The sequence below is a fragment of the Eucalyptus grandis genome, chromosome 8 (assembly GCF_016545825.1).
Source record: "Eucalyptus grandis isolate ANBG69807.140 chromosome 8, ASM1654582v1, whole genome shotgun sequence".
Taxonomy (NCBI): Eukaryota; Viridiplantae; Streptophyta; class Magnoliopsida; order Myrtales; family Myrtaceae; genus Eucalyptus; species Eucalyptus grandis.
This window is the reverse complement of record NC_052619.1, coordinates 74,316,287-74,329,928: the sequence shown is the minus strand read 5'-3', so window position 1 is coordinate 74,329,928 and position 13,642 is coordinate 74,316,287. Positions and strand designations below refer to the sequence as shown.

General features: G+C 44.1%; 2 protein-coding genes and 1 pseudogene across 2 annotated transcripts; 1 reads left to right on the top strand and 2 right to left on the bottom strand.

Moving 5' to 3' along the window:
* Positions 1-1,022: 1,022 nt before the first annotated feature.
* LOC104436808 lies at positions 1,023-6,828 on the top strand (annotated as a pseudogene).
* A 921-nt stretch (positions 6,829-7,749) lies between these two features.
* On the bottom strand, positions 7,750-8,865 carry LOC120286664 (transcription factor bHLH121-like; the record flags this gene model as incomplete). The annotated part of the gene is made up of 3 exons (XM_039299037.1): positions 7,750-8,116; positions 8,197-8,664; positions 8,749-8,865. Coding segments are annotated over 3 exons (888 nt in total), but the record flags the coding sequence as incomplete, so codon positions are not given.
* Positions 8,866-10,342: 1,477 nt separating this feature from the next.
* LOC120287534 (vasodilator-stimulated phosphoprotein-like) lies at positions 10,343-12,178 on the bottom strand. Its single transcript, XM_039300352.1, has 2 exons — positions 11,504-12,178; positions 10,343-10,748 (listed from the first exon to the last, which is right to left on the bottom strand). The coding sequence occupies exons 1-2, from the start codon at positions 12,176-12,178 to the stop codon at positions 10,374-10,376; spliced, it is 1,050 nt and encodes a 349-aa protein (XP_039156286.1). The 3' UTR covers positions 10,343-10,373.
* Between the last annotated feature and the right edge of the window lie 1,464 nt (positions 12,179-13,642).

Here is a 13,642-nt window from a genome sequence, read left to right as displayed (position 1 = left end):
TTGAGAACATAACGGAGGAGTTTCAATTACATTGGTGTTATATAACGGCGGGGAGGGGAGGTCGGTCAGGGTTGGTTACGATTACGAACGATGGATGATGGTCCTCCTCCTCCTGAGACTCATCAGAGGAGAGAGAATGCTAGGACAGATACGGAGGAATGGACAGCAGCGGACGTGGACTCATCAGCATCGCTGCTTAGCACTACCAACTTACAGACCTGCCCCCTTAACACACCACGCCATCCATCCATTAATTTTTCGCTTTTGAATTTGGGAAATGCTCCGGCAATCCCCGTGATGCCCCCACAACCCTACTACATTCGCCATTCCCCCCACTTCCCTTTTTGCTCCCCCATCCTTTCGACAACATTGTAGCCACATTTATATCGTCCTTTGTGAAAATTACAAAATCGAGAGACCCGCAAAGCATATATATCATCAAAAGTAGGAAGGAAGAGGAGGAAACAGCTCACAATCCTAAAACTATGTGACATTGATCCCAAGCTTGCGTTTTCCATCACTTGACATGGAATAATGCAATCTTATTAACCTTCTATATCATCCGATTCATCTCGGACAAATAGATGTAGTTAGTTCATGTGCTCTACATGCCTCATTGAATGATTCACAATGCGAGACACCTCAAGTCAACAAGCTCCCCAAATATCTTGATATGCCGATTTTGTGCGGAGCCCCTTTTCTCCTTTGTGTAGGTTTTGCAATTTCAATATACTTTAGTATATGCCCGTGATAAAGAAAAAAAGCCATTTATTTAAAATGTAAAGTAATGAAAAATATAAGATTTGAAAAGTATTTTTCATAAAACGACTGTTTGGATCACTAACAAAAGTGAACAAATAAAAGAGATCTTCATCGTTTATTGTGTAAATTATTGATAATAAAGAAGTTGTGTGTGAGATAAAGGAGCCCAAGTTGAGTTAGCAATCTCATGGGAGTGGTTCATGTGGGAAACGCTCTCGCTGCGAAACGGCTTCCTAGATGCCATTAAATGATGGACATGCATGGCGCGCCGCGATTGGTCGTTTTTGTGCAGTCCCATTTATGGGATTCTAGGTGTAGTTTCAGTAGGTACGGCGGACATTGGACCAAGGCCAGGGCCCCGCCTTCGCTCTTCATTCGGAGAAAATATTGGGTACGCCTTATGTATCAACGTGGCAAACAAAAGGCGGTGGGAGCGCGACACGTGTCCTCGTGGGACCCATAAAGTCAGGCGTCTGCTCCTCGACTCAGCGCTTCTTCCTCTCTCCTCTAACTCTCGTCTCGGCTGGTGGCTCGGCTCGGCTGGCAAAAGAAAGGACGTCCTCTCCTCCTGACCTGCACGCTCTCTCTCCTGTCAGAGCATTTATTGCGGAAACTTTTCTCTTTCCTTCGTTTGAGAAAGAAAATGGCCGTTCGTTCCTCTTTCCTCTCCATTTCTTTCCTTTCGAATTTTGAATCTGAAATCCTCTTTCCGCGCTCGTTGTTGCTCCGCCGTGCATCAAGCGGCCGTTCTCCTGCCATCACCGACGAACCACATTACGGCCGCCGCTTCTCCGGTGCTCACTCGCTTCTCTCTTCGGGTTCGTTGCTGCTCCGTCATTCGTTCCGGCGTTCCCGGGATCGCAGATGCAGCACGCGGAGGAGAAGCAGGCCTCTTCGAGCTCCCCTCAACGTCGGCGACGTCGCCCGCCAAGCGAGACCCGCACACACGGAAGGCTCGGAGGCGAGGTTGCTGGAGAAGCTGGTGCTGAGCTGCCTCGTCGTGTTCGACGCTCCTCCGCCTCCCTCTCGCGACGTCCGCTCTGCTCTCTCTCTCCCCCTCTGCGAAGTCGTGACTCTCTTCCAGCGAAACGCGACGCCGACGGCCCTCCACCTCTGCCGGTTGACTCCGTCGCCCTCGACTCCGACTCCGACTCCGACGCCTACGCCGACGCCGCCTCCTCCCCTGAACCCGACTCTGACGCCGACGCCCCTTCGCCGGTTGCCTCCGTCGGTTGGCAGGTCCACGTCGGCTCCCTCGGCTCCCTCTTCTCTCTCCCGTCGTTCCAATTTAAACCAACGCGCGGGCGTTTAAAAAAGTGTAAAGCATTCTCTCCTCTGTCTTCTCTCTCCTCTTTGCTCTCTCTTCCTCCGACGCTCCTTCCGGTCTAGCGATTCCTCCGACGACCGTCGCTCCCTCCCGACGACGGCCTTTCTCTCTCCACTCGACGGCCTCATCTCTGGGCTCCATTCTCTCGGCGCACTTCTTCCTAAATCGCACTCTCTCCCGACGGCCGATTTCGCTCGCCTCTCTCCGTCCCCCGACTCGCAACCGAGAAGCAATCGCTCGGCTGGTGCCGTGGTTTCTCTGTCGTTTTCCGAGAAGCCCCACTTCAATTCCTTGCTCTGTTCGTCCAGCGAGTGCCATGTCCGAAGACCCTTTGGGCTTTTAGAAAGTGGGTGCGTGAAAAGGCGCGGCCTTAGGAGGAGCCTGAGCAGCTTCGTGACGTCTGCCATCGCCACGCCGAACTGGTTGCTGAGCGAGGAGGCTTTCAAGAAGTTGGGGACCGGTGGGTTCTCGGAGAGCGAGGTTGACGCGAGTGAGGATGAGGGCGGCTTCGTGTCTGAGGGCGGCGAGGCTGAGAGTGTGAGCGAGGACGAGCTAGCTCTCTCCAAGCTGGGTTTGCCTCAGAGGCTCGTGGAATTTGTTGAGAAACGTGGCATTACCCATCTCTTTCCCATTCAAGTATGCTTTATCCTTTGTTTCCTTCCCCTATGTTATCCAATATTTTCGCTCTGGTATGAATTGCTGTTGTTTATTGGTGGCTGAGTTTTTCTTTGTTTGAGCATACTTAGTTGGCTGGAAAATTAAGTAGAAAACCTTGACCTTTGTTAATGTGCTAGGCGAACCACCGATGGAGTTAAGTGCAGGCAATCATAATACGTATTCTGGGATGTTCTGTCGTAGCTTACGTTAGATGACTATCCTATGCTGAAAATTGAGCTGTTAAACACTAAGATGTTGTTGGGACTAAGGCTTTACACAGGCAGAATTCGTTTTTTTAATCGACTCGATATTTGGTTTCTTTACTTTTGCCAGCACTAGGATTGTTCACTCATCACTCATTACTTTTCCCCCTTCATTGTTCACTCTACTCAAGTTTCATCATGTTTTCAATGGCAAACCCATGTTCCTTGTACTATTCTGTGATTGTTAGAGAGCGGTGTTAACCCCTGTGCTTGAAGGGTGTGATTTAATTGCTCGTGCGAAGACTGGAACGGGAAGACTTTAGCTTTTGGGATTCCATACTGAAGCGTCTTACTGATGGTGATGAACATAGAAGTCCGAGGTATTTGAGTAATAATTTTAATTATCTTGGTGACCTCAATGTTTGAGCATTTTCTAATGACAGATTATACTGTAAATGTCTCTTAGATATGGGCAACTTCCTAGAGTTTTGGCCTTAGCACCAACAAGGGAATTAGCAAAACAAGTAGAGAAAGAAATTAAGGAATCTACACCTTACTTAAACACCGTGTGTGTTTATGGGGAGTTTCTTACATTACCCAACAAAGTGTCCTTTCCCAGGGTTCAATGTAGTTGTCAGGACTCCTGGTCGAATCATTGATTTGATCAACAGTAACAGCCTTAAATTGGGAGAAGTGGAATTTTGGTACTTGATGAAGTTGATCAGATGCTTGCCGTTGGTTTTGAGGAAGATGTGGAGGTGATCTTGGAAAAGCTTCCCTCACAGCGACAGAGCCTGCTTTTCTTTGCCACAATGCCTGGTTGGGTGAAGAAACTGGCGAGAAAGCACTTGAACAATCCTTTGACAATTGACTTGGTAAAGTTCTTCTCTCAATAACAATCTCTCTGTCTCCGTCTGCCCAAACTTCTTGCATGATCCGATATTGGGTATAGGCCTGAATTTTTGCATAGTACAGTCGCAGAAATGGAGGAGTGTGGCTCATCAAAATGTCGCGTGATGGCTTATGTGGTTTGCCTGTTCTTTATTTTCTTGATGTAGGTTGGAGAACAAGATGAAAACTCGCAGAGGGAATTAAAATTTTTGCCACATCAGCAACTCCAACTTCAAAGTGTACCATTCTAAGTGATCTCATCACGGTAGGAGATGCTTCCCTCATATTTGATATCTTTTTCCCCAATCAAGATGCTTATTTGATTCGCTAACATTTGCATATGGATGTCTCCCATTAGGCATATGTCCTGAATTTCTCTATCATGCTGTTTCTTAAGATTCTTCCTGCTTAGTGGAAGAAGGCTTTGATTTTGTTCTTGCCTACATGCTTTATGGTAGGCTTTAATAGATTGTGCTTTTACTAGATAAATGACCTTTTTGTATATCTATCTTACGTGTATGTGAAAGGTGGGAAGACCATTGTTTTCACACAGACTAAAAGAGATGCAGATGAGGTGTCAATGGCATTTATGAGTATCATTGCCTCTGAAGCATTGCATGGGGATATCTCTCAGCATCAGAGGGAGAGAACTCTTAATGGTTTCCGGCAGGGGAAGTTCACTGTTCTTGTTGCTACTGATGTTGCATCTCATGGGCTGGATATCCTAATGTTGATCTCGTAGGTTATTTAGTTTTTTATGTTTGTTTACCTGCACGATTAGTTGTCCTCTCACAAAGCTACGTGTATAAGATTAACAAGAGTATGCAACTCCTAATGCCAGGTCATCCACTATGAACTGCCAAATGATTCAGAGACTTTTGTCCATCGGTCTGTTCGTACTGGACGCGCCGGGAAAGAAGGAATGGCTATCTTGATGTATACAAGTAGTCAAGAGGCGAACTGTCAGATCCATTGAGTGAGGTGTAGGTTGCACATTTGAGTTTATTAGCCCTCCAGCAATGCATGAAGTTTTGGAGTCATCCGCTGAGCAAGTTGTTGCGACCCTCAAAGTGGTTCATCCTAAGTCTGTAGGGTTTTTCACTCCAACAGCACAAAAACTAATTGAAGAGCAAGGTGTAAATGCTCTAGCTGATGCTTTGGCTCATTTGAGTGGTTTTTCGCAACCTCCTACATCTCGGTCTCTTACAAATCATGAGCAGGTAAATTAGAGACATCTGTGGCAATTTTGTTAGTCATCTGTGCTTCTATAACCCTACTTTTTAATAGATTCATTTCAAGATTTAGGAAAAGAAGTGGTTGCTTATTGGAGCATGGACCATTTATGTTGGGAAAATAATTTCTGTTTCCTCTTAACATTGATCTTTATTCATTGCTGCAACTTTCAGCATATCCATGGGTCAGAGAAGGAGGAAATGCATCAGATATCCCTATTGATGTATCAGTTTTAAACAATATGAGACAATTTGTGAAGTACGGTCGACTGAAACAATTTGCTTTACGGGTAACAAAACTGCTCTGTAAGATTTGTTCAAAGAGGAAAGGATATTATATCATGTCAATGTCTAACAAATATTGCTTGCAGGCACTAGCAAGCACACTCGATGAAGAGGAACTTGCTGACCTCAAGGATCAATTTGCTGCAATTGATGTAGATAAAAATGGTTCTATTAGTCTTGAAGAAATGAAAGAGGTATCCATTTCTTTCTCATTCCCCATTCACTCTGATGAATATTTAATTACATCATGATCATGAGTGTTGTATGCATGCAGGCCCTTGCTCAGGATCTTCCCTGCAAGATGAAGGACCACGTGTCTTAGAGATTCTTCAAGCGGTAACTTTTATCTTTACCTTTGTTATGGCCTTGTTTTCTCCTTGTGTATTAGCAATTGAGATTTGTTTTTCTGGTGGGTTTTGTGGAATACCATTTTCTGTCAGTTTCACTTTCTTCTTTTATTGTTTTGGTGATTCTCTTTTGTTCATATTCGATGCTTGAAGTTTCCATTTAGTTCTTGCTTCATGTTTCATCATTTTGAAAACTTGCTTGTGTTGTTAGCCAAGAAATGTTGGACTAATTTTTTCGTTCATAAGATGAGCTGCTGCCAAGCTTTTAGATATTGCACAAACATGTGAGTCCTGAATGGTGCATAAGAATCTCTTTTATTTTTCCTTCATGTAGATCGATAGCAACACGGATGAGCTAAGTGGATTTTACTGAGTTTGTTGCAGCTACTCTTCATGTGCATCGAATGGAGGAACATGACTCAGAGAAGTGGCAGCTGCGGTCACAGGCCACTTTTTTGAAATATTTGACATTGATCGTGATGGTTATATAACCCCAGAAGAACTTCGACTGGTAATTTTGACTATCTTCATTTATTCATCCCTTCCACGTTCATTTGCCCTCTAGTTCTCATTTGTGTCACTATGGGTATGGGTAGAGTGAAAATTAAATTACGTAGACAGGGCTAAATGTATTTGTTTTAATTTGTAACTGAATTTTGACCGTCTCTTGGGAGCTTGAAGTTTGTTTCTTGCAAAATTGCCCAAAAGTTGGGATAAGTTGTCTGTCTTTTTGCATATTGGGCACAAAACAGTAGCATAGCTACTTTCTGTTGCAGCTTCACATAAAGAAACCGTTCAGCTTGTGACCTTGATAATTTGGTTATTGTCTCATCTGAAAATACTAGCCGAATGTATTGCCTCTTGTTGTATATTCTGCTCAAAGTAGTGGCGCAGGTTTTTATGTTGCCTTGTACAAAGAAATGGTTAAGCATGTTAACGTAACCTTTGATATGATGCTCCCATGCCCTTTTAGCAGACAGGTTTGAAAGGCTCCCTCGGTCCTCTGCTAGAGGAAGCCAACGTCGACAAAGATGGGAAAATAAGTTTATCGGAGTTCAGAAGGCTGTTAAGAACTGCAAGCATGGGCTCTCAAAACTTGCCGAGCCCATCTGGTTATTGGAATTTGAGGAAGATATAGATCCATTCTGGAGCTTTTGGGTGTTAAAAAGAGAGGAGGGAGCACGAGACGTCAAGTACGTATTTTGGTTACTCAAGATATACCGACCCAACCATGATGACCGCCTCTGTACTCCGCTCCATTGCCAGTGGAAATCCCTGTACAAAGTTAGTATCAAGGGATTTTGCATGGCACCCAAGTTTGCCGAGAAGTGCTTGAGGATGAAGGTTTGGAGAGATTGCTGGCTTTGGTCGTTTACTTGGTGAGAGGAAGGGCTGTACGGGCGTACGTCTTCTAATGAGTTGATATGTGTAGGCTGCGAGTGTATATTTAACGCCCTCGAATTTGGGGGCCTGTTCCATTATAGAATGGGCAATGCTTTTTTACTTGTAAGGCCTTCTCTTTTTCTCAATTTTTTGGCATCGCAAATGAATTAAGTGTAAACATTTTTCAGTCTCTCTCAGAGATGGGCAATGCACCTGCTTTTCCTGTGAATTATTTAGAGATGTATGCTGAGCAGCCATTAACGAAAATAAATTGATCATATTATTTAGGTGACGCTTCTTGGTTTCAAGAGCCATTCATCATCGCGTTGAATCATGGCCAATACAATAGCGAATGTAGGAGGTGATGCGCAGAACATAAAGAATTCGCCTTTTTCTGCTCCGGTCAATGATGTTTGGAATACCCAAAAGCATATGCTAGCTCACATCTCCATCTGTACACCGATTCGTTACCTCTTGACGACAGCATCTCTAGAGACTTTTTTATCTAATAACCACCAGGGCATCACAAATACACGATGCGAATGACTCATGCAGGAGTACAACCTGGCTTATGCCTCATGGCAGGTCAAAGTTGCAAGATAGTTTGGATGCAAAACAGAAGCTCCAATCAATTATGTCTTGGTTGCTGGAGCTAAATCCTTAAAAAGTAATGAATGTGCCCTTCATTGTTCAAGTTTCAGGCATATGCTCTGAAATCTGTATAAACTAAAAAAATTCCCTGTAAGTTAAGCAAACGCAACATAATATACAACTGACCAGCCTCGGGGTACAAACTACGAAAGGACTAGAAAATGAGTTAGGCTTGTAACAGGAAAAGAAAATTGTGGCATTAAGATTTTCTGGACTCAACTCTTCATCTACTGGACTTTGGGTTGTCACTAACACTATTGGAGGAACTATCTGGAAAAGCCTGAGATGACGAAAGCTTGCTTGATGAGCTCCCATCAGTAAAATACTTATCTCCTTCCTCTGGGTCTGCTTGCCCTTCTTTTCTCCGGGCGTCAAGTCCTGCATAATATATACTGTTATGCATATTGTGCCAATTTACAGAGTAGATCTAGCTCTGGTTCAGAATATAAAAAAAAAACCTGATGTGATGATATTCCAGGCATCTTAAGTTCAAGGTCTGTTGCCACGTCATTTGGATCTTCGTCTTGCTCTGCAATGCTGCCCCTTTGATGATCTGAAGACCTGCTTTTGGAGTCTTTTTTATTTGACACGTGAGAAGTGGACGCATATTGGGTTGACTGCTGTTCAAATGTGGGATTGGCAGGCATTGAATTTGGGATAAAGGTAGAACACGGAGCAGGAATAGCACTTGCATTCTGATTTCCAAAGAAAGGGAAAGGCTGAAGTTGTGAGAGCATGGGTATTGGACCTGCAGTGACGGGTATTGGAACTGGATATGAGTAGGCTGGACCCATGATGACGGATGGATCCATGGCAGCCCAAGGGTACATAACCCTCGTCCTTTGCTGGTACTGGACATTAAGATTTTCAACTTCAGATTTTAAAGATGATTTCTCTTCTCTGAGCTCATTCTTCTCCTGCATCAGCTGGTTGTAATGCAAAGTTACTATTAGCATCAAGGCAAACAATGGACATTAGAACCTCAGGATACTGGATGAAGATAAAATCACCATGTGAGATTCTTCAATAAGAGCTGCACATTCAGCTTTCAATTTGTTAACTTCCGTGGTTAAATCCTTCAGCACCTGGATTGTGTCCGTAAGAATGGTTGCCTTGTCATTCTTAGGTCAATTAGGATCTGTAGTTCATATAGGAAAGGCAAAATCAGTTGTTCAAAAGTCTAGCATGAACAAAAGGCAGCTCTAATTACAGAGAAATAGCACATGCTAAATAATATAACCACAGCATTTATGTCCCTGCAGTAGCAAACCAATGCAATGATTTTGTATAATGCCTCCTTCCCAAATACCCTGTTGATGAGACTTCGATTTTGTTTCTCCACGGTTCATCTGGATCAGATTAAGAAGACATGGGTGGAACATCTTTTAGCCTCTGAGAGAAGAAAGTGTCTTTGAACATCTTCTGGCTAAGCCCGTTCAGCATCGCTCTCAACTACTGGCGTGAAGCCATTTTCCAGTCCATGACCGTTTTCATCATGGCCTTGAATTCATTATAACTGATTCGACCGTCCTGGAATACATCCATCACAGAATGAGCACTCTATTTCATATATGAACAAGATATACACAGATTCCAAATTGCAGGTTGTTCTGATTATGTATTACCTTATCTAGATCAGCATCGAAAATGATGTCTTCAATAAATTTTTTGTTGTTCGGACCAAGATTGTCATCTATCAAAGCTTCTTTCAACTCATCGAATTCAATATATCCGCTTCAATGCAAGATTTGAAATCTGATCAAATTCTGCTTTTGCTTATACTCTCCTGTTGCTCCCTCTTTTGCTTATTGTTTCCTATTTCTCCTGTTACAGTACTCCAGCTCTACAATAGTTTGATTTCATGATTACATCCACTGTCTCACTCGCAAGCTATAGCTTTTCTGTGAGGGGAAACAGTAGATCTCAACATACATTGTCTACATATCCTAGTTGCCTAAACTTTTAAGATTAAGGCTTCCCCTAACAAATACGTCGCATCTCTTATTTTCACCAAAAAAAAAAAACAAATATCGCATAAACAAACTTTTGAAAGAAAGTAGGAGTCACTCACTGCCTGTGTCTTTAGAATATTCCTTCAGCAAGTATATCTTAACCATGAACCAACACTCATCCTAGGTTGGATAATCAAACATGAACCTCAAGCATTACTGATTCAGAAGACTGGAAGTAAATTCTCCAAAATGTTGCAACATGTAGACTCCATAGGCCAGAATTATAGTAGATTAAGCATGTGAAGCTTAACCACCTTTTAGGTATATGTCGTTTGCATGTAAAGAGTAAGATAGCTAAAAAGTAAAATAACCTGTAAAGAAGCTCTTGCAGAGGAAGCTTCTTGTTGGAGCCTCATGACATCTTCAGAAAATTTCTCCTCAGTCTTCATCAGCCCCAGTTTTACTTTCTCTGTACTCCAAAATGCAGAGCATTAAACCTTTTCTCAATCCTGCTGCTTCATTGTATGCTTTTTGCTTCATCTGCAGCAATCTTCCCAAGTTCCTAATCTTTTGCTCCTTTATTATCTTCCTGAGAGAGTACGTCATCAAAATCTTTCTTTTTTTATAGATAAAGCTTCACTTTCGCATCAACCTGAGAGAGCTTTGATTTCATTCTATCATATTTAGCACCAATATCTGATTGCATGTCCTGAAATCCAGAGACCACCAGCAATGCGCTTCTCTACTGCTTCAATGGAAGCATCATTCTCAGCAATTTGCTTCTCCTTCTCTCTCACTAAATTAAGCAGCTTCTCCAATTCATCCAACAACACATCCTTCTTCTTAAGAAGTTTTTCTTTCTCTCTACTGTCATCATCAATTGAATGCTCGATGGAAACATTCACTCCTTTACGAGCTTCACTTATCAGATATGACTCGATTTCAAGTTCCATCTTCCTCACCTCCAAATCTTCACTTGATGAAAGCCATTTGTCCATTTCCTCAGCACGCAGTAAGTTTGCCTTCTTCTCTATCAGGTCAGCACTAGCAGTTGCATCCTGCAGGATAAGAGGTAAAAATGTCAGTCATTCTGCTTCAAACTAAATTTGGCTACCACATGAAATCGATAGCTTACGAAAGTTTTTCGTGGTACGCATGATCCAACCTCATGTTTTGTAGGGACAGATGAAGCAGTTAATGAAAAAGTTCAGAGAGAGATAGCATGGCTATCCTTAAAACAGTCACTATCCAAAAGTCTACTTGGATTGGCAAAACAGAGACTACCATGGGATCAATATGACTTGCTGAAAGCTTTTAGTTTACCTTACATCAAGTCAATTAAAACCATGGCTATCTCAAAATAAAAACTAGGGCTACAATTGTGCGCCAACACCAATGACACCACACATGTATCACCCACTACCATGCCTATAATCTACAGCCCAACAATGGTCAAGTTGACATTCTTGTTTTCCATTCATTTTCCTTTGAAGCACTTTGACAAAACTAGTCTTTCCATGTTCACCTTGAGAACCCGACTGCCAATTGAAAGATGAAAATTGACAAACGACTTCCTTCACTCAACAGGGCAGCTAAGCACAAGCATGAATATAAAGAACATCCAGTCAGGAAGGCTTGTACCATTACACACGCAAGTTTATAAAGACAGACAGAAAACCAGAAACGTGTATCAATCTGCTCCAGCCAATGATTGTGTTGCCCTGTGGTGCGAAGTTCTTACTATAGAGCTCACTCTATCTTAATTCATTCTAGGATCAAGCAAAAAAAAAAAAGAAAAGATGTTGTCACTGACCTTAGAGAAATTCTCCAACAGAGAAACACACTCATCCTCAGCAGCAATCTGTGCATTCAAAACCTCCTGCATCTTCGCATCAATAGCATCGCATTCAGCTTCACTAGCTCTAAGTGCATCCACCAAAGCTTGTCTCTCCTTTTCGGCATCAGCAAAAGGAAATAACTGAATAAGTAATGTTGGGTCGGCATCACCATTTTCTGCGATGCATGGACTTGGCGAAGGGGCATCGGCGTCGGCGTCGGCGTCGGCGTTAGGCGCATAGGCGGAGGCCGAGGCGTCGGCGTCGGGGGCGACGGACTCCGACGCCGACGGAGGCAACCGGCGAAGGGGCGTCGGCGTCAGAGTCGGGTTCAGGGGAGGAGGCGGCGTCGGCGTCGGCGTCGGAGTCGGAGTCGGAGTCGAGGGCGACGGAGTCAACCGGCAGAGGTGGAGGGCCGTCGGCGTCGCGTTTCGCTGGAAGAGAGTCACGACTTCGCAGAGGGGGAGAGAGAGAGCAGAGCGGACGTCGCGAGAGGGAGGCGGAGGAGCGTCGAACACGACGAGGCAGCTCAGCACCAGCTTCTCCAGCAACCTCGCCTCCGAGCCTTCCGTGTGTGCGGGTCTCGCTTGGCGGGCGACGTCGCCGACGTTGAGGGAGCTCGAAGAGGCCTGCTTCTCCTCCGCGTGCTGCATCTGCGATCCAGGAACGCCGGAACGAATGATGGAGCAGCAACGAACCCGAAGAGAGAAGCGAGTGAGCACCGGAGTAGCGGCGGCCGTAATGTGGTTCGTCGGTGATGGCAGGAGAACGGCCGCTTGATGCACGGCGGAGCAACAACGAGCGCGGAGAGGGGATTTCAGATTCAAAAATTCGAAAGGAAAGAAATGGAGAAGGAAAGAGGAACGAACGGCCATTTTCTTTCTCAAACGAAGGAAAGAGAAAAGTTTCCGCAATAAATGCTCTGACAGGAAGAGAGCGTGCAGGTCAGAAGGAGAGGACGTCCTTTCTTTTGCCAGCCGAGCCGAGCCACCAGCCGAGACGAGAGGAAGAAGCGCTGAGTCGAGGAGCAGACGCCTGACTTTATGGGTCCCACGAGGACACGTGTCGCGCTCCCACCGCCTTTTTGTTTGCCACGTTGATACATAAGGCGTACCCAATATTTTCTCCTTCATTCGTCATTGCGTCTCGGTTTCTTCCCGGGTTCTTCTCCTCTGATCCTGCCAATAGCTGGACAAATTGAAGTTTCAGCTACTTGCTCCGTTTACCATCCTTTGCTATTAGACTAGGTTCGGCCACATTACCGGCGTCCGAACGGTAGATACGATCCCGTCCCCACATCCACCACGGCTCTGAGGAGAGGCTGTCTAAGCGTAGCCTTTTACGCTTCGTCCTGTTCGACGTTACCATAAAAAGGGCTATACGCAGTTGCGCTACAAACCACGAAAAATTAAAACTAAAGGAAAAGAAAAAGAAAGAAGTCGAGAGTCCAACTCCTGAGATGGCCGGACCGATTTGTATTAAATGCTACGGGAGCCGGCGGCCCCATCAATATGGATCCGCAACTTCTGGTGAAGTCGACGCTTGCAATTTCACTACTTTGGACACGGTTTTGGTGAAGTCGAGGCCAAGCTCGTTTAATGATGTGCGGCCACCTTCTCCACCCTGCCCACCTAATCGGCCTTCGGCCCCTCATCGAATGTTTGGGCTTCGCAGGCCCAGATAAGATGTGTTCATCATTCCACTTCTGTCGTGACGGCGATCGTACGGTATCATTGTCGTATCGTTACTTGAATGATTGACTACGAAACATTTTCATAATCACATTTTACCATAGCACATGAATGTGGATCGTTTTTTTTTTTTTTTTCAAGAGGCAGCTTAAAATGAATATTGCCTTAAATAAAAACTTGAAATGAGATAATTTTTCTGATAATAAATGAATATAATACAAGTATTGTATTAAATAAGGATTTGATATGGTAAACCGAGTCTCAAATGAATGCTCAAATTCCTTGATTTGACTTGCACATGTGATTTGTGTACTTATTTCGACGACAACATTAGCAAGCCGAGAACAACATACACAATCAAAAACAGAGAAACTACATGAATGATATTTGTGGAAATGTAAATAGCCCTTAGAAGAACCTCGGAGA